We start from the raw sequence: 20,637 nt of genomic DNA, 5'->3' as shown, positions 1-20,637 counted from the left end.
TCACTGAATTGTTTTGACTGGAAAAAACCCAAAACAAAGTTCTGAAAAAATAGAAATATTGACATTTTCAAAATAAAATATTGTATTTTTTTCAACTCAAAATACTTTTATTTTGAATTTTTCTATATTTAAAAAACACTTTAGAACTAGAAATCAAACCATTTTGTTTTGGGTTTAACAAAACATTTTTTATTTTATTATTTTTTGGAACTGCCACTGAACTGAAAAATCAGTTATTTGCACAGCTCTATTCACAACTATACACTTTCCGCCCAAAGAGAGCGATGGGTTTAATCTAAACTCAAGTGCACTTTCACTGCAGTGTGGTGGAGGGTAGAGAGTGATGATTCTGTTTTAGTGACATTTGTTCTCACTTCATCTTTTCAAACTTTTAATAAATCCCAACCGTACAGCAGCAGATTGATCTCACTAAAGCTCAATTAAAACATAATATTATTTTTCCTTATCATAGCTGGTTGATAAAAATAGTTTTGTGTGAATGATAGCTCTCTCTAAACTAGAGACAGTCTGAAAACCCAAATGAAAAATAAATGAATGTAGGTATCAATGAGATAGGGGGTAAAGGGGAAAGGAAATTCAGAGAGAGATTTAGGCCAAATCCTGCATCAGGGTCCCAGATCATGACATGATCTTCATGTATCTACAATCAACATACCTCATTCACACCACACTCTAACTTAGTGTATATAGAAAGACATGCATGTCACTAAATTTCCATACAGACACTGTGAGCTAGTCCTTGCTCAGAGAGAGACAACACCTGCAATTCTCCTCATGCAAATAAGGCATATGGTGCATTGGCAGGACAGTGTAGGAAAGCTTCCACCTTATGTCCCTGAACTATGCCTCTTGCTAATTCTCTGAGGACCAAATCTTTAGGGAGTTAGGTCCTAACCTCAAGCAAAACTCTCATTGAACCATTGCTAAACAAGGACTTTAAAATGTGTGACTTACTCCTTACTTTCCTGTGCATTAAAACTCAGTCTGACTGACGGAAAATTAAAAAAAATAATTATTTAAGACAATGAAACTCAGGACCCCTTTTCATGTATGCCTTTTGTTTGCCATTTCTGTGCATAACCATTAATACAAGCATTAAGTGCTGTAGCTTACATTTAAATCCACACTAATATTAGGTTAATGTTAGATTAATAATGGATGATAGCATCTATTCATCCAACAAGATAGGCTTTCCTCTCACTAGAAATTCTTCACACTGTGAGATAGTTCTTTAATTGTGGAATAGAGAAGGATTTACTTAAAAAAACAACAACAAAAAACGAAACAGGTAGAAGGGCAGGCTTTTTACTTTAGTGGATTTAAGGGTCTAATATGAATAACCTGATTATTTGGATCATAATTCTAGATCCTGCTAGTAAACCCAGCACTTTAATTTAGTTTATTTCAGTTCTTCATACCAAGGTAGTCTCAGAGACCCTGTATTGCAATAGTCTGAAGATAGAGCCAGAGGTGCTGGAACTAGAGATGTGGGGGGTGCAGTAAGACCCATTGGCTTGAAGTGGTTTCCATCATATACAGAGTTTACAGTTTTTTTCAGTGGCTCTCAGCACCCCCACTATACAAATTGCTCCAACACCCTGGAAAGAGCGATTGCACACTCAGTGAAAGACCTCCCATTAACATAAAAATGGTGTCTATGGAATAGGTACAATTAAATCTATTTTAGCATGCTACCTACATAGGGCTAGATCAGGGGTTCTCAAACTTCATTGCACTGCGACCCCCTTCTGATAACAAAAATTACTACACGACCATAGAATCATAGAATCATAGAATCATAGAATATCAGGGTTGGAAGGGACCCCAGAAGGTCATCTAGTCCAACCCCCTGCTCAAAGCAGGACCAAGTCCCAGTTAAATCATCCCAGCCAGGGCTTTGTCAAGCCTGACCTTAAAAACCTCTAAGGAAGGAGATTCTACCACCTCCCTAGGTAACGCATTCCAGTGTTTCACCACCCTCTTAGTGAAAAAGTTTTTCCTAATATCCAATCTAAACCTCCCCCATTGCAACTTGAGACCATTACTCCTCGTTCTGTCATCTGCTACCATTGAGAACAGTCTAGAGCCATCCTCTTTGAAACCCCCTTTCAGGTAGTTGAAAGCAGCTATCAAATCCCCCCTCATTCTTCTCTTCTGCAGACTAAACAATCCCAGCTCCCTCAGCCTCTCCTCATAAGTCATGTGCTCTAGACCCCTAATCATTTTCGTTGCCCTTCGTTGTACTCTTTCCAATTTATCCACATCCTTCCTGTAGTGTGGGGCCCAAAACTGGACACAGTACTCCAGATGAGGCCTCACCAGTGTCGAATAGAGGGGAACGATCACGTCCCGCGTCCTTCGGACCACAGGATGGGGGACCGAACCTTGAGTCTGCTCAAGCCCCACTGCTGCGGGTGATGGGGCCAAAGCCAAACCCCAGCCCCCACTGTCCCAGGTGTGTGTGTGGGGGGCAAAGCTGAAGCCCGAGGGCTTCACCCCCAGGCAGAGGGCCTATAACCTGAGCCCCGCTGCCCTGGGCGGTGGGGCTTGGGCTTGAGCTTTGGTCCTGGGCCCCAGCAAGTCTAAGCCAGCCTTGGCGACCCCATTAAAATGGGGTCCCAACCCACTTTGGGGTCCCGACACACAGTTTGAGAACCACTGGGCTAGATCATGCCTTTAGCATGGAGCCCATGCTAAGGGGGTGCTAAGGAGCTGTACTACCCTCAGAGGACTGGGTGTGAGAGTAATTAATAAGTAACTACACTTATTTAAAGGGTGTTACATTCAGCTGGTACATGTAGGGGGGAGGAGGAGGAGGGAGGCTTATGGCTGTGTCATCTTTCAGCTTGTCATCACAACCCACTCTCTACCCCCCTGTATGCGTGTGAATCAGGGACGGTCTATGTCTGTGTCCATCAGGGACTGTGTCTGTGTGCTACCCTGAGTACTAGAGTTGTAATTATGGATAGCCCTTATGTTGGCCTCAGAAGGGGAAGAATACTTACTTCTTACCACCCCAGTGCAGCTGCATAAGTGCAGGGCATAATCTAGCCCGTAGCCTGTGTCATTGATACAGATGTTATGAAAAGCAGCTATCATGATAACACAGTAGCTGACCTAAACAATGGAGCCTTAATTATTATTCTTAGAGTCCCAGGTCCACAATATAGATTAGCTCCTTGTAAAATATTCTTACATTTCATTTTTAGTTCAGAATAGAGCTGTCAAGCGATTAAAAAAATTAACTGCGCTTAATCGTACTGTTAAACAATAATAGAATACTATTTATATTAATATTTTTGGATGTTTTCCACATTTTTAAATATATTGATTTCAATTACAACACAGAATATAAAGTGTACAGGGCTCACTTTATACTTATTATAAATATTTGTAGTGTTAAAAGAAAAGAAATAGTATTTTTCAGTTCACTTAATACAAGTACTGTAGTACAATATCTTTACCATGAAAGTTGAACTTACAAATGTAGAGTTATGTACAAAAAATAACTGCATTCAAAAATAAACAAATGTAAAACTTTAGAGTGTACTAGTCCACTCAGTCCTGCTTCTTGTTCAGTCAATCGCTCAGACAAACAAGTTTTTACATTTGCAGGAGATAATGCTGCTCACTTCTTGTTTACAATGTCACCTGAAAATGAGAAAAGGTGTTTGCATGGCACTGTTGTAGCTGGTGTTACAAGATATTTACATGCCAGATGCATTAATGATTCATATGTCCCTTCATACTTCAACCACCATTCCAGAGGACATGCGTACATGCTGATGATGGGTTCTGCTCGATAACGATCCAAAGCAGTGCAGACCGACGCATGTTCATTTTCATCATCGGAGTCAGATGCAACCTACTGAAGGCTGATTTTCCTTTTTGGTAGTTCAGGTTCTTTTGTTTCCGCATCTGAGTGTTGCTCTTTTAAGACTTCTGAAAGCATGCTCCACACCCCATCCCTCTCAGATTGTGGATGCCACTTCAGAATCTTAAATCTTTGGTCGAGTGCTGTAGCTATCTTTAGGAATCTCACATTGGTACCTTCTTTACGTTTGGTCAAATTTGCAGTGAAATTGTTCTTAAAATGAACAACATGCTGGGTCATCATATGAAACTGCTATAACATGAAATATATGGCAGAATTCAGATAAAACACAGAACAGGAGACATACAATTTTCCCTCAAGAAGTTCAGTCACAAATTTAATTAACACATTTTTTTTTAAACGAGCATCATCAGCATTGAAGCATGTCCTCTGGAATGGTGGCCAAAGCATGAAGGGGCATATGAATGTTTCACATGATTAATTTATTTTGGGTTAATCACATGAATTAACTGTGATTATTCGACAGCCCTAGTTCAGACTAATCAGAAAAAAGCATATTAAAGACTTTAAAACTATTGCTAACTACTGTACCATTAAAAAAAGGTGCAGTAATATGAATTTCTGGTTTGAAGCTGGGATGATAAAATTTTAGCTGAATGCAAGCTGAAATATAAACCCTTTAGAACCTGAGTTCATAATGGAAAGCATGTCAAATTTTGAATGATAATGTTGTGACAGTAACTTTACATTACAATCCAATATCAAAGTAGCATAAAGTATGAACCACAGAAATGGTTTTTACCAATAGATATTTCTATTTTAAATAGAAATAAACTGTAATCATCTCAGGGCTTGCTAGATTTAGGGAATTTGCTCTGATGTATCTACATCAGTGGAATTGTAAATCCTTAAATGTTGCTACATTGCTTGTTAAATCTCAGCAGTGCAACCTGTGTCTTATACCAGTGCAGTGCATCTATATCAGGGGTTTGTACTGGTGTAGCTAATGAGCTTAATTCCTCCCACCTCATATAGACAGGCCTCAGCAAACACTATTGTATTTGTTGGCAAATGTTGGCTTTGTAGCAACAGTCACGTTGTGTGACTGGGATGTTCATATGCCAGATTTTGCCAGTCTTACCCACACTGAATAGTACGCTCCCCCAGTCATCCCACTTAACTGAAGGGGTGATGTGTTCAAGCTAGAAGTGTATTGGGAGTGGCTGGTAGAAGCCCCTGTGTAGGTGTCACAGAGGGCCATGGAACAGTCTTTGAAGCAGCTATTCCATCAGCCCATAATCTGTAGTAGATTTCAATAGGACAACCCATAGAGGAAGGCACTACTCAACATGAACAAAGGTGGCAGAGTTGAGTGCACAGTCAGCTTTGCTTCTGTAACTAACCACAACCAGATATATATTGCCTCTCCTTTTCAATTCCTGTAAATGTGAAATAATGGAATAGCAATCAGTTGTTAAATAAGTGTTGGCTAAAATATTCATTTGTTGTCATTTGAAGAGATAAAATACTTAATTATAAACTGTCTCTGAATAACAGCCAATAGCTATAGCAGAGAAATTACCCACAGCATCTGGTGTGTCTGCCTCAGAGAGAAAAAAAAAATGCCATTCCTCGGCAAAGGTTAAAGCAAAACAACTTTGTGCTGGGAATCTAAGTTGGGCGGGCAGGCATGAGGAATCTTCTGAAATGCTAGATACAAGCAGACCCTCAGCTGGTGTAAGAATTGTCATAGTTCCATTTACTTTAATGGAACTATGACAATTTATACCATCTGAGGATCTGTAGAACACCTGTGCCTCCACTCTGTTGTCCCAGTCAACTAATAGGTTGTAGAAGTAATTTCCACCAAGTGGCATAACCACCAGCCACTCACTGACTCCTCCTCTGGGCTGATCTTTCACCACACTCCCATCCCAGCTGCCATAGAAACAGTATCATGGAGTATAGTCCCATGGTGTGTGCACTGAGTCCCTCTGTTTGGCCTGTACATGGCCTGCCTCCCTGCTCAGTAGAACAAAATATATTTGTCTGCATTCAGGGCCTTCCAAGCCCCCAAAGGGGAATTGAGGAGAGGGGGGGCATGGTGCAGGTAGGGGAGAAGCAGCACTTGGCCATGGAGAACAGGATACCAGTATGTGACACTCCAACATATTGTCAGTTGAACTAAGTGTGTGTTCAGATATGCACATACAGAAGCCTCTTATCCAGAGTAATGTATTTGGTGCAATGACAGTAACTACTGAGCTACAGGAGAGACAGAAAAGGAGTGCTTGTGGCACCTTAGAGACTAACAAATTTATTAGAGCATAAGCTTTCGTGAGCTACAGCTCACTTCATCGGATGCATTCAGAGTTGCCTAGTAGCTAGAGAATTGGACTGGGACTCAGAAGTGCTGGATTCTACTTCTGGCTCTGCCACCAGCTGCCTTTTGGGTGACTCTGGGAAAGTTGCTTGAATGCCTTGTGCTTCAGTTTCCCCATCTGTGAAATGGGTATAGTGAAGTTTAGGTACTTTGTAAAGCATCTTGAGCACTAAAGATTAAGTGCTATGTAAGAGCTAGGTATTATTATTCAAGACACTCATAGCTACATAAGTTAAATGCAAAACATTCAAATTGGACCCTCAATTAGTTGCAAAAAGAAAAAAAACAGAAAATAAAAAGTTTTACATCTTCTTTGGCATGTTCATTTTGTTTGTAATAATCTCTGAACATTTACTTTCAGAAAAAAAATGAGAAACTATTTCATTACTACTCTAGTTCAGATCACAGAAATCCACAAAGGCCTAATGTACTAGGGCTACATTATTATTATTCACTACAGAGTTTTGACTTCAATGTTGTTACAGAATTTTCATTGTCCTTACTCACTCTTATTAGGAATGTTATGTCTGAATTCAATACTCACCCCCCAGAATAGTTGAAATACAGTTTCCCTGATATCATTTAGCTACATTCTCTAATGCAGTGTATATTTATATAATTGTATTTTTGACATATAAGACATTTTCTATTCTGCCAGGAAATGCATAATGTAAAATAAGGCAAAAACAGTCTCTATAATTAAGTTGCATAGAATGGAACATATAGTAAGAAGATGTATATATATTGTGACGGTGCAAGGCCAGATGGCTATAGAAAAGTAATGGGAGATAGATATATTAGCTCCAGGCTAAACAAATCCCTGGTACCAGGGTAAGTGAAATGGCAGCTGCTCCAGGTCAATTAAGACACCAGGGGCCAATTAAGAACTTTCCAGAAGGCAGGGAGAATGCTAGGTTGATTGGGACACCTGAAGCCAATCAGGGGCTGGCTGAAACTAGTTAAAAGCCTCCCAGTCAGTCAGGTGGGTGTGCATGTCAGGAGCTGTGGGAAGAAGTTGCGCTGTTGGAGAGGCTGAGTAGTACACATCATATCAGGCACAAGGAAGGAGGCCCTGAGGTAAGGGTGAAGTGGAGCTTGAGGAAGTGAGGGCTACTGTAGGGGAAGTAGCCCAAGGAATTGTACATGTCATGTTTCTAAAAGGTCAGCTACCATAGCTTATACTATTAGGGTCCATGGGCTGGAGCCCGGAGTAGAGAGTGGGCCGGGGCTCCCCCCCCCTCAACATTTGCCCCCTGTTTAATCACTGAGACTAGGAGACAACAGAGACTGTGCAAGGAAGGATAACTTCTCCTCACCTCCCTCGCTGGCTTATGATGAAAATGGCTCAGTAGACTGTGACCCTTGTCTCTAGAGAAAGAAGGGTTACGTGGAGGGTCACAGTGAGCCTCTGAGGCTAGCAAAATCTGCCAGAAAACGCGGGACCCACGGAGGCAAGGACAGAGCTTTGTCACAACTGGTGTCAGGAGTGGGACTTCGTTCACAGCGTGGCGGAAGAAAGAGGTTTAAAAAAAAAACCTGGGGTTTTGGATTTTTGTTTGTTTGTTTGTTTGCTTTATACAACAATGGAGGAAGTGGTAAGAGCTCTGGTACAAGCCACGGCAGCCCAGCAGGAGGCTGCCCGGGTTAAGGCAATGGCACAACAGGAGTCTATGCAGCTACAGCAGGAAACCAATCAATTATTGATGAGCCAGGCGACCCAAGATCGGGCCCTCTTGAGAGAGATGGTGGACCAGCTGAAGATCCTCACCACCCAGGCCCGGGGGTCCAACGAGACGCGAACCCTGAGGGCCACTGGTTGTCTGCCAAAGATGATGTCAGGAGATGACGTAGAGGCATATCTCCTCTCATTCGAAAGGACTGCTCAGCATGAGGCATGGCCCCAAGAGCAGTGGACCAGCATTCTCACCCCTTTTTTGTGTGGATAGGCCCAGAAGGCCTACTTTGACTTGCTTGCCATGGACGCCACTGACTATACCCGTCTGAAGGCAGAGATCCTAGCACGATCAGGGGTAATGGCAGCGGTAAGAGCCCAGAGGTTCTATGAGTGGAAATAACAGGAGAACAAACCCCCGAGGTCCCAGCTATTCAACCTCATACACCTTGCATGGAAGTGGTTACAGCCCGAGGTGTGCAGGCTGGAGGAGATTTGGGAGACCCTGGTCATAGACCATTAATGCGGGGACTGCCGCCAGATCTCCGCAAATGAGTAGGCCAGAATGATCCGTCCATGTACGATGAGATGATCACACTGGTAGAAAGACGGATGACAGCCAAGGAACTGACCCGACTACCCAAGGAAGGCCCCTTTCGAAGCAAGCACCTGACCCCAACCCTGGAAGGTTGGGCAGCCAAACCCCTTGGGAGTCCTAGATGGAAGAAGTGGGGGGGCTGAAAACCAGCAGGGATCCCAGAAGGAAGGGATTGTCCTGAGTGGGGGGAACCCCGGGACTAAACCCCGTAACCCCCGGAATAGGGGAGTGATTAAAAGCAATTATAGATGTTATGCATGTGGGGAGTGGGGACACATAGCAGCACAGTGTCCCAGCACCAAGGAGCCAATGCAATGTAACTTGGGGTATTGGGAAGTCCCATCTCCCTTATCCACCTCGCGGGGGTCACATTAGCCCCACATAATTACACCAGGCCAGGGAGGATAAATGGAGCAGAGACTACAGGGCTTGTGGACTCTGGGAGTGCTATCACCCCCATATCGGGTAAGCTGGTAAAAAATAGTCAGCTGCTACAAGCCAAACGCGTAGCAGTGACGTGCATGCATGGGGCCGTGAGGTTCAGGGAAACCCCATTGAGGTAACCGTGGGTGTAGTTCCTAAACTCCCATATCCTGTAGGCATTGGGAGGGACTATCCTGGGTTTGATAATTTACTCCCCCCGGAGAGGCTGGAGGGAGATGGGGACCCTGAGGACAGCGACTCATCACCGGGGGAATGTCAACCCCCGAAGTTTGCTGAGATTTCTCAGGATCTGTTCTCAACCTCCCGAAAGACCCAGAAGACCAAAAAAAGAGAGGAAGGCTGCGAAGGCCTTGGGAACCCGGATCCTGACCCAGGGCCAGAAGACCTCCCTAGCAGGCAGATGGATGCGAGCAGCCAACAGAGAAACTTCCACCACAGAAGGTGAGCCAGAAGCTGCCCCTAGCCATGACGGCAGCGAGCCATTGGAAGAAGCAAAGCTGGCCCCTGGGAGCTTGGGCAGGTTAGTCCTGGGAGAGAGACTTTTGGGCGGGACCAGGCGGAGGACTCCAGATATGATAACGCCAGGAAAGAGGTGGCCGAGATGGATGGGATACTCGTGGATGGGAAGGTCCGGGGTCCTGGACCTTACTTTAGAGTGAAGAAAGATCTCCTGTACCGTGTGGTGCAAATGCAGGAGCAAGAGATACAACAACTTCTGGTGCCACGAAAACATCAAAAAGCCATATTGAGTATTGCCCACAGTCACCTGTTTGGAAGACACCTAGGGGTAGAGAAAACCCAGGCACAGATCCTGCGGAGGTTCTTCTGACCAGGAGTACATGAAGATGTCCGGCGATACTGCACCTCTTGTCCGGAGTGTCAGTTACATAGCCCTCGCCTGCACTTGTAGGCTCCTTTGATACCTCTTCCAATAATAGAGGTTCCTTTTGAATGGATAGCCATGGATCTGGTAGGGCCCCTAGAGAAGACAGCTCTGGGCCACCAACATGTGCTTGTTGTACTGGACTATGCAACTCGGTACCCGGAAGCTGTTCCCCTGCGCAACACAGCTTCCAAGATAATAGCTAAGGAGCTAGTACAGATCTTTGCCCGGGTTGGGCTACCCAAGGAGATATTGACTGATCAAGGGACACCTTTCATGTCCAAGTTGATGAAAGATCTCTGTTCATTGCTCCATGTACAAGCCCTACGGACTTCTGTATACCACCCGCAAACAGATGGCCTTGTGGAAAGGTTCAATAGGACCCTCAAGGCCATGATCAGGAAAGTGGTGAGCCAGGATGGGAAAGATTGGGATACCCTATTGCCTTACCTCATGTTCGCCATCCGGGAGGTTCCGCAAACCTCCACGGGTTTCTCTCCATTCGAATTACTATATTACCATATGGGTGCCACCCTCGGGGCATATTGGATATAGCCAGAGAAGCCTGGGAAGAGGAGCCAAATCCCGGAAGGAACATAGTTGAGCAAGTACTGCAGATGAGAGATCGGATAGCCCGAGTTACGCCCATTGTACGGGAACACTTGGAGAGAGCACAGGAGACCGAATGAACCCATTAGAACCACCAAGCGAAGCTTCGACGGTTCCAACCAGGGGATCGGGTGATGGTACTGGTGCCCACAGCAGAAAGTAAATTGTTGGTCCAGTGGCAGGGACGCTACGAAATAATCGAAGCCCGTGGGAGAGGTGAACTATAAAGTGCGGCAGCCAGGCTGCCGAAAATCAGAGCAAATTTATCACATCAATCTTCTAAAACCTTGGCATGAACAAGAGGCATGCTTAGTCATGCAGGAGACCCTTCCCCAGGAGGATAACTTACATGAGCAAGTGAGGATATCATCCGACTTGACGCCGATCCAAAAGATCGAGGCAGCCGACATGATTAATTGCAACAGAGATGTGTTCTCTACAAAACCAGGGCGGACGACTGAGACCTATCACCATAACGCACGATCCCTAGAGCCAAGGTAACATTGAGACCCTACCGAATCTCAGCAGCTAAAAGAGAGGAAATCAAGGCCAAAGTAAAGAAAATGTTAGAATTAGGGGTTATTGAAGCATTTTACAGTCAGTGGTCCAGTCCAATTTTTCTAGTGCCTAAACCTGACGGTACCATGAGATTCTGTAATGACTTTCGCCGACTGAATGAAATATCCCAGTTTGATGCATACCCCATAACACGCATCGACGAACTGGTTGATCAACTGGGTAGTGCCCGATTCTTGATTACACTGGATCTGACAATAGGGTACTGGCAGATTCCTCTGACTAAAGAAGCTAAAGAAAAAGACAGCATTCTCCACCCCGGATGGGCTATTCCAGTACACCGTCCTCCCTTTTGGGCTACAGGGGGCCCCAGCCACATTCCAGCGCTTCATGGATAAGCTGCTGCGCCCCCATACTAGTTATGCAGCTGCATACCTAGATGATGTCATCATCCATACGCCAAACTGGGGAACCCACTTGGAGTAAGTTGAGGCAGTACTGCACACCTTAAGGCGGGCTGGCCTCACTGCTAATCCTGCTAAATGTGCTATAGGGCTAGCAGAGGCTAGGTTCCTGGGATATATTGTGGGAAGGGGCATAGTGAAGCCCCAAACAAATAAGCTAGAGGCAATTCAAAACTGACCCCGGCTGACCTTAAAGAAGCAGGTCCGTGCGTTCCTAGGCGTGGTAGGCTACTACTGACGGTTTATTCCCCACTTCGCCACTAGGGCAAGTCCCCTAACGGACCTGGTGAAGGCCCGAGGTCCAGACATGGTAAAGTGGACCGACGCAGTGGAGGGGGCATTTACAGACCTTCGGACGGCCCTCTGTAATGACCCTGTACTCATAGCCTCAGACTTTAACAGGGAATTTATTTTACAAACAGACGCTTTGGAGGTGGGGTTGGGAGCAGTTCTGTCGCAAATGGTGGGAGAAGAGGAACACCTGATCCTCTACCTAAGCAGAAAGCTTCTCCCAAGAGAACAGAAATACGCGGTAGTCGAGAGAGAATGCCTTGCTGTCAAATGGGCTGATAAAAACGGTGTTATTATCTCTTAGGCCTGCGATTTACTCTTGTGATGGACCATGTACCTCTCCAGTGAATGCAGCGGAATAAGGAAAAGAATGCAAGGGTCACCAGGTGGTTCTTATCCCTCCAACCATTCCAGTTCCGCATACGGCACAGGGCTGGATGCCACCATGGCAACGCTGATGGTCTGTCATGAGCATACTGCCTAGCGTCCCAAGTTGCCCAACTCTATGTTGTTGAGCAGGGTGGGGGATATGTGATGGGGCAAGGCCAGATGGCTATGGAAAAGTAGTGGAAGATAGATATATTAGCTCCAGGCTAAACAAATCCCTGGTACCAGGGTAAGTGAAATGACAGCTGCTCCAGGTCAATTAAGACACTGGGACCAATTAAGAACTTTCCAGAAGGCAGGGAGAAGGCTAGGTTGATTGGGACACCTGAAGCCAATCAGGGGCTGGCTGAAATTAGTTAAAAGCCTCCCAGTCAGCCAGGTGAGTGTGGATGTCAGGAGCTGTGGGAGGAAGTTGTGCTGTTGGAGAGGCTGAGTAGTACACACCATATCAGGCACAAGGAAGGAGGCCCTGAGGTAAGGGTGAAGCGGAGCTTGAGGAAGTGAGGGCTGCTGTGGGGGAAGTAGCCCAGGGAATTGTACATGTCATGTTTCTAAAAGGTCAGCTACCATAGCTGATACTATTAGGGTCCCTGGCTGCAGCCTGGAATAGAGGGTGGGCCCGGGCTCCCTCTCCCCACGTTTGCCCCCTGTTTAATCACTGAGACTGGGAGACAACAGAGACTGTGCAAGGAAGGATAACTTCTCCTCACCTCCCTCGCTGGCTTATGATGAAAATGGCTTAGGCTGTGACCTTGTCTCTAGAGAAAGAAGGGTTATGTGGAGGGTCACAGTGAGCCTCTGAGGCTAGCGAAATCCGCCAGGAAACGCGGGACCCACGGAGGCAAGGACAGAGCTTTGTCACATCATGTGTATATATATCTTCTTACTATATGTTCCATTCTATGCATCCGATGAAGTGGGCTGTAGCCCATGAAAGCTTATGCTCTAATACATTTATTAGTCTCTAAGGTGCCACAAGTGCTCCTGTTCTTTTTATGGGTACAGACTAACATGGCTGCCACTCTGAAACCTATAATTAAGTTGTAGTGAATTCACAAGAAAAGTGCAATATAGAGTTCAATAACCAACCCTGGACAACTTTTCAGGAACGTGGGTTGGTTATTTTCACCTTTCAGCCATCCTAAGGTTCATCTCATAACAAAAATACTTCACGTGAACAAAAGTTCAATATTTTCTTCAACCTAGTTAAGTTGCCAAGAATAAACCCTCAGGTAATTCCAGTCCCCTCAGTGGTAAAACTGCTGTGTTTTTTCTTTTTGCTAATAGGGAGCTGAGAAAATTCTGTCAATGAATGAATCAGGGGAGCTGCAGGATCTCTTAACCAAAATTGAGGTAATTGTATTTTTACAAGCTCTCTGGAGAAACTACAAATGGAAGTTGTATGGTTAAAATTAAATTATTTGCTAGGTATTTCTTTTCTTTCTGTTTTAAACTGATGATCACAAATCCTGTTTTTCAAAACCAACAACTACTTAGTGTTACAAACCAGCAAAGATTCCAGCCCCATCAGAACGGGTTGCCACTGTACCAAACTCAACAGTCCACATCCGCTGTACCTGAATTTGACAGGGAGAAGACTCAAGACGTTTATCCTCTGTAAGAACTATTTATGCAATCTCCACAATTTGAGCTGGAACAAATCCAACATAAGGAGTCTGATATTTAATCAGACAGCAAATTGTTTGATCCTTATAGAGAGAAACACAATGGTGAACACAACAAAAAGCAACATCCAACACAGTACAACTGAAAAAGAGACCAAACCATCTCCACTCCACAAATGGGTGTTCCTGAGGGAATTTAGCAGTGAGGATAGGAGAATGCCCCTCATGCCTCCATCCACTGGCCACCTCTGGGCTCAATAGGACTTGCCAGTGAGACAGCTTTACATGTAGTTAAGCTGTGTTTGTTGGCGGGGCCTCTAGCATCCTTCTCCAGAAGGATGGGTGGTTAAAGCCCTGGTCTGGGACCAATGAGATAGGGGTTTAATTCCCAGCTCCATCACAGAGTTCATGTGTGATTTCTTGCAAGTCAAGCTTGGTGTCTCCTTTCCCCATCAGTAAAATAGATATACTTCTTTTCTCCTGCTCTTTGCCTGTCCTATCTGCTTAGAATGTAACCTCAGTCTCTTACTATATGTATGTACAGCACCTAGCACAATGGGTGTCCTGATCTTTGTAGGGGCTATTAAGTGCCACTAAAGTACAAATAACAAATAGCAGGCTAGAGCAGACTATGATCATAACTGTACACAGAGTACATCCACTGATGTGTTACTATCAGTTTATTTTCATGGTCTAGAATGAAACAAATTACAGAGATGGCTTTGCCGGAAATCAGCTGTAAGGTTCAGTCATGACTCATTTTCACCGAAGATCCAGAATACAGGAACTCATTATATGCAGTCCAGTCTTTCAGCAAGCCCAATTCAGTTCTTTCAAGGCAAACCTAGACCTCCCCTCCCAAAATCCAACTTTTTCAAAGTGTTATATCTAGACCTGTCAAGTGATTAAAAAAATTAATTGTGATCAATCATGCTGTTAAACAATAATAGAATACCATTTATGTAAATATTTTGGGGTGTTTTCAGGGGTGCAAGTAAGCCAGTATGGGCCAGTACGGCATACTGGTAAAAAGTGGCCTCCAGTACTGGCCAGTAACCAGCTGACTTTAATGTTGCTGCCCCTTTTGTGTCCCCCATCGGCAACCCTGCTGGGTTCCTACCAGCAGGTCTGCTGACGAGGCGGGGGGGGCGCAAAAGGGGCAGTGAAATTAAAGTGCTGCCACAGCTGCACTTTAAGCAGGGTCCTTAAAGCGCTGCCATGGCAAAGGACCCTGTGGCAGCACTTTAATGTCGTTGTCCCCTTTGCAACCCCCGGGCCGCCGAAGGCGATTTAAAAGTGCCCGGGGCTCCAGCTGCCACTGCTGCTACCATGGCAGTGGCCAGAGCCCCGGGCCCTTTAAATCACAGCTGGAGCCCCGGGCCGCGTGGGCCAGGCAGTGCAGATGGGCTGGCTGGGGGATGCTGACCCTCAGCCCCGCCCCTTCCACCCGAGGGCCCGCCCCATCCTGAGGCCAGAGCCGGCCCCCATAACAGTAAGTCTTCGGCTTTACTTTCACCCCTGGGTGTTTTCCACCTTTTCAAATATATTGATTTCAATTACAACACAGAATATAGGAAGTTTACAATGTTCACTTTATATTTATATTTATTATAAATATTTGCACTGTAAAAACAAAAGAAATAGTATTTTTCAATTCACTTAATACAAGTACTGTAGTGCAATATCTTTATCATGAAAGTTGAACTTACAAATGTAGAATTATGTACAAAAAATAACTGCATTTAAAAATGTCCCTCCATGCTTCAACCACCATTCCAGAGGACATACATCCATGCTGATGAAGGGTTCTGCTCAATAACCATCCAAAGCAGTACAGACCAGTGCATGTTCATTTTCATCATCGGAGTCAGATGCCACCAGCAGAAGGTTGATTTTCATTTATGGTGGTTCGTGTTCAGTAGTTTCTGCATCAGAGTGTTACTCTTTTAAGACTTCTGAAACCATGCTCCACACCCCTTCCCTCTCAGACTTTGGACGGCACTTCAGATTCTTAAACCTTGGGTCGAGTGCTGTAGCTAACTTTAGAAATCTCACATTGGTACCTTCTTTGCATTTTGTTTAATCTGCAGTGAAGTGTTCTTAAAATGAACCACATACTGGGTCATAATCTGAGACTGCTATAACATGAAATATATGGCAGAATGCAGGTAAAACACAGAGTCGGAGACATACATTTCTCCCCCAAAAAGTTCAGTCACAAATTTAATTAACACATTTTTTTTAAATGAGCATCATCAGCATGGAAGCATGTCCTCTGGAATGGTGGCCGAAGCATGAAGGGGCATATAAATGTTTAGCATATCTGGCACGTAAATACCTTGCAATGCTGGCTGCAAAAGTGCCATGTGAACATCTGTTCTTACTTTCAGGTGACATTGTAAATAAGAAGCGGGCAGCATTATCTCCCATAAATGTAAACAAACTTGTTTCTCTTAGCGATTGGCTGAACAAGAAGTAGGACTGAGTGGACTTGTCTGAGTTCCTCTAAAGTTGTACATGGTTTTGTTTTTGAATGCAGTTATGTAACAAACAAAAAAAAAAGTTGCACTTTCACGATATAGCGATTGTACTATAGTACTTGTATGAGTTGAATGGAAAAATACTATTTCTTTTGTTTATCATTCTTACAATGCAAATATTTGTAAACAAAATGATTTAAAGTGAGCACTGTACACTTTGTATTCTGTGTTGTAATTGAAATCAATATATTTGAAAATGTAAAAGAATATCCAGAATATTTAATAAATGTCAATTGCTATTCTATTGTTTATCAGTGTGATTAGTACTAAGATTAATCATGATTAATTTTTTTATCGTGATTTTTTTTTTATTTAATCGCATGAGTTAACTGTGATTAATTCATAGCCCTAGTTACATCCCTTCACTAAGTGTTGCTAGGTGGCTTACCATTGCTTTTTCACATGATGCCAGAAATAGAAATTTTAGGAATTTAATTATAAGAATGTGGTTCTCGTATAATTTTGGAGTTAGCTGTAAAAATATCCATATAAGTAAAAAGGTTAGTATCATAAGCTGCCACAGAAAATGTGAGCATTGCTGGATATGAAAAATGAATTTTGCTATAAACACTTCCCCACAGAGACTAATCAAAAATAGGAATTGCCTGCTGAATGAGACAGTGGTAAAAGGTTTCAGAGTAGCAGCCGTGTTAGTCTGTATTCGCAAAAAGAAAAGGAGTACTTGTGGCACCTTAGAGACTAACAAATTTATTTGAGCATAAGCTTTCGTGAGCTAAGCCACTTTTGTGGGATGCAGGGAAAAACAAGAGGGATTTCACATTACCTCTAATTTTGACTTTCTATACCCTGACAAGAATTCAAAAGCTGGCTTTGCCTTTGGCTATCATTGGTATATACTGGATCAGCTTCTTCAGCATGATAATTCTTACACACACACAGGGATGATCTAATGGCCAAATTGGGGTCAGGAAGTTATGTTTTCCCACAGTATTTTGGCTGGGATCTTTTTCTGCAGCTTTGTGTAGAGATTATATATCTCAGGATCAGGTAGGCATTTTACATACCACTGATTTCTTTATCTAGTTTTGTATGTATACTTATGTAGCACGTCTATCAAACATACATCAAGCAAATATTTTAAGCACAGAAGCTTTACACAAGTCTTTTCCAAGCATTAAAAGGTTGAGCCCCAAGATAAAACTAATCATGCCCCTCTATAACCTTGACATGTTATCAGTGCAACATTGGGGAAGCTTGTGCTGTCATTGGTCTGGGCCACTCCCTTGCCCTCACCCAGCTTCATGGGCACATCTCATGCTGCTCCATGCAGCATATCAGATACATTAGGAAACAAGAATTTAAGAGATTCTTGGGCCAGATCCTCAACTGAAATGAACTGACATTGACTTCAAAGGAGCTGTACTCACTTATACCAGCTATGGATCTGCCTTTCCTCATCCGTTCACTTTTTACGTGGCTATGCACACTGATCTGCATTACTAGTAGACAATTATTTTTCTGGACAGTTTTGCATCACTTCTGTTGCATTGTTTGATGAAATTACAAAAAAGTGGTAAGTTCGTTGTACATATTTTAGCATAATTTACTAATTATTTAAGTATGATACCTTGGGAAATACTAACAGGGATTGTATATATAACTGCCTTTCTTCTGTGAATGAACCCAAAAAGCCTTCACTGAACACAGCAGCTCTAAAAAAGCCCACACACCTGTGCTACTGTAAGTACTTGCTATATTTCATTTCTCTCATGTAAAACTCCAGGATGATCATTAAATTAACTGGTGATGTTTTCATCAAAAGAGATTTAAGTCTGCTTCTTAAATCTCTTTAATGCAACATAAAGACAAAGAAAATAAAGGCAGAATTATTAAAACAATTCAGGAACAACTAAGAGATTTGAGTCTTATTCTCCCCTTGCTCACACCAGTTTTCCCAGTGTAACTATTGATTTCAAAGGCATTTACTCCTGATTTATACAAATGTGAGAAGAATCAGACCCATGGCTGGTATATATCTTTTACAATTAAAGCCTAAGATAATCTCCTCAGTACTTAGATTTGTATATACCTGTTCTCTAAAGAGCTCTGCCTTGCTTAGACGGTATGAATCATTTTAAGATATGAGCAATTGTCAAATGCTGAATCACACAATTTTCACGCAATCACACAAACATAAACATGAAAAATTATACACATTATACTATTATAATATGCACCATAATAATATAAACACAAAACACCATGTATCTTACCCCAGAATTTAGAACAGGCCAGTTAAGTTATCTAATAGATTGTAACTAGGCAATAAAATATTTAGAACTTGGCTAATTCAGTGTTCAGATTTTGCTGTTTCCTAGAATAGGAAATAGGGGGATGGGAGAGATAGCTCAATGGTTTGAGCATTGGCCTACTAAACCCAAGGTTGTGAGTACAATCCTTTAGGGGGCCATTTAGGGATCTGTGGCAATAAAATAAAATTGGGGATTGGCCCTGCTTTGAGCAGGGGGTTGGACAAGATGACCTTCTGAGGTCACTTCCAACCCTGGTATTCTATGATATTGCAGAGTGAATTCCAACTCAGAAACCTCATTATGCTAGAGATTACAGTCATTAATGGAGTAATACGTTTCCTCTCTTGCTTTCTTTTTCCTTGTGCAGAGAGTGCAGCATCCCCATGAATGCCCTTCCTGTGGTGGTTTTGGCTTCATTCCGTGCTCAGCATGCCATGGCAGCAAGATGTCAGTGTTTCGGAACTGTTTTACAGACTCTTTCAAAGCCCTCAAGTGTACCTCTTGCAACGAGAATGGGTTACAGCGCTGCAAGAGCTGTGCAAGTTAAGAATGGCATCTTCCCATGTAGAACCTCATATTATGATATTACTGCAGCAGTTTGTTACATACGTTTTAAAAAAACCATATTTCTGATGCAGTCAATAAAATGTATTTGTAATAAACTTTTTCTTATTCAGTTGCTAAAGCCATTAGCTCAGGCCACTGCCTGTCATGTGCTCTGAGTCTTAAATAAAGGGACAGTACAGGCTACTTAAGAGAACAAAGTGCTCACAAAAGTTATTAGATTGATAGCCTTTGGATCTGAAATCTTTATTCACATAAGAGATTTAGCAGCAGGAGCACACTTTTCCTCACATTGCCCCGCCCAAGGACCTCAATCCTGACCTGGAGAAAACATCAGAAGGAAGTTTAGACTTCATATCTGTTTGATAGTTTCTGCACAGACTGCCAATGGTGATAGTGATTTTGTGATGTGGACTAACTCCAGACCACAATTCTTTCTGCATAGCATTTCACTGAACTGTCAATGTTTGGTCACAACTTACCTGGGCTAAAATTTAACATATATGTAAAATATCCCATAACAATCCCTTGAACCATTAACTCCCCTTAGCCCGCTACTTTAAATGCCAAAATAGTTTCATTAAAAAAAGTTATATAAATATTTGGTGTTGTAGCTTCTGCTTGTAATGATCTCTAAACCATCACAACGAAGTATTGATTTGCTGCATACTGTAGTGATAACTTGGGATCACAAGAAAGCCTTACAAACTACAGGGTATGTAAAGAATTAAAATGAGCGTTCTGCTTTTGTGGCTTAGTAACAAAGAATCTCTTCTTTCTCATGGATCATCTGCATGGCAGGACAGATGCATTTGCATTTGCTCCAAGGAGTAGTCAAAATGCAATGTGGCCTGGAGTTATTAGAGAGTGAACTACAAATGTGCAAACTTTTTTTGCATATTATTTGCCTTATATAATCTATATCCTATCTATCTGTTATGTTACCACAAAAAGGCAGCATCTCTTAGTGGCTAATGCACAAGAACTGGTTGGATTAATGAGAAATTGTATGGTATTAAGGAATATGCTTATACTCTTTATCCTGCGATTTATGATGAATGAAACCCTGCTTCTTTACATTCTTTGCCACAATTGTTAATTAGCACTGGATATAGACTATGACTGGACAGTGACTACCAGGATGTGTACTAAATAATCAAACTCCTTCCAAGAGGGAATTACTACTTTAAAAAGGCAAAAAATATTTCTGATTGGTTTATAGCACTGAAATTCTAAAGTCTCTCACCGATGAAAAGATCTAACTTTGCACTTTATATTGATGATCTATCCTTCCATAGAAATAGCATATGTGAATTACAGCTGGTTAAGTATTATCTCATCACAGAAAGCTGTTTTATTCACCCTGAAATGTTCTTCAGTTAGGGAGAAGGGACTTGAACCTAGGTTTTTTTTACACTTCAGGCTAGTACCCAACCACCATGCCAGAGGAAGTCTTTGAAAGCCTTCAGAAGATCTTGGCTTTGTTCTTTATAGGAAGAAAAATTTTGAAGCCTCATATTATTTTGTGAACC

General features: G+C 42.8%; 1 protein-coding gene across 1 annotated transcript in view; it reads left to right on the top strand.

The window, feature by feature from the left end:
- The window catches only part of GRXCR1 (glutaredoxin and cysteine rich domain containing 1), a 71,972-nt gene extending 52,572 nt beyond the window's left edge, over window positions 1–19,400 (top strand). The window contains exons 4-5 of the mRNA XM_038400311.1: window positions 13,391–13,456; window positions 18,909–19,400. Of these exons, the coding sequence (XP_038256239.1) occupies window positions 13,391–13,456; window positions 18,909–19,088 (246 nt within the window). The 3' untranslated portion in view covers window positions 19,089–19,400. The remainder of the gene's footprint in view (window positions 1–13,390; window positions 13,457–18,908) is intronic.
- Window positions 19,401–20,637: the final 1,237 nt, after the last annotated feature.

Source organism: Dermochelys coriacea, chromosome 4, assembly GCF_009764565.3.
Source record: "Dermochelys coriacea isolate rDerCor1 chromosome 4, rDerCor1.pri.v4, whole genome shotgun sequence".
Taxonomy (NCBI): Eukaryota; Metazoa; Chordata; order Testudines; family Dermochelyidae; genus Dermochelys; species Dermochelys coriacea.
This window is presented reverse-complemented; position numbering and strand designations above follow the sequence as displayed.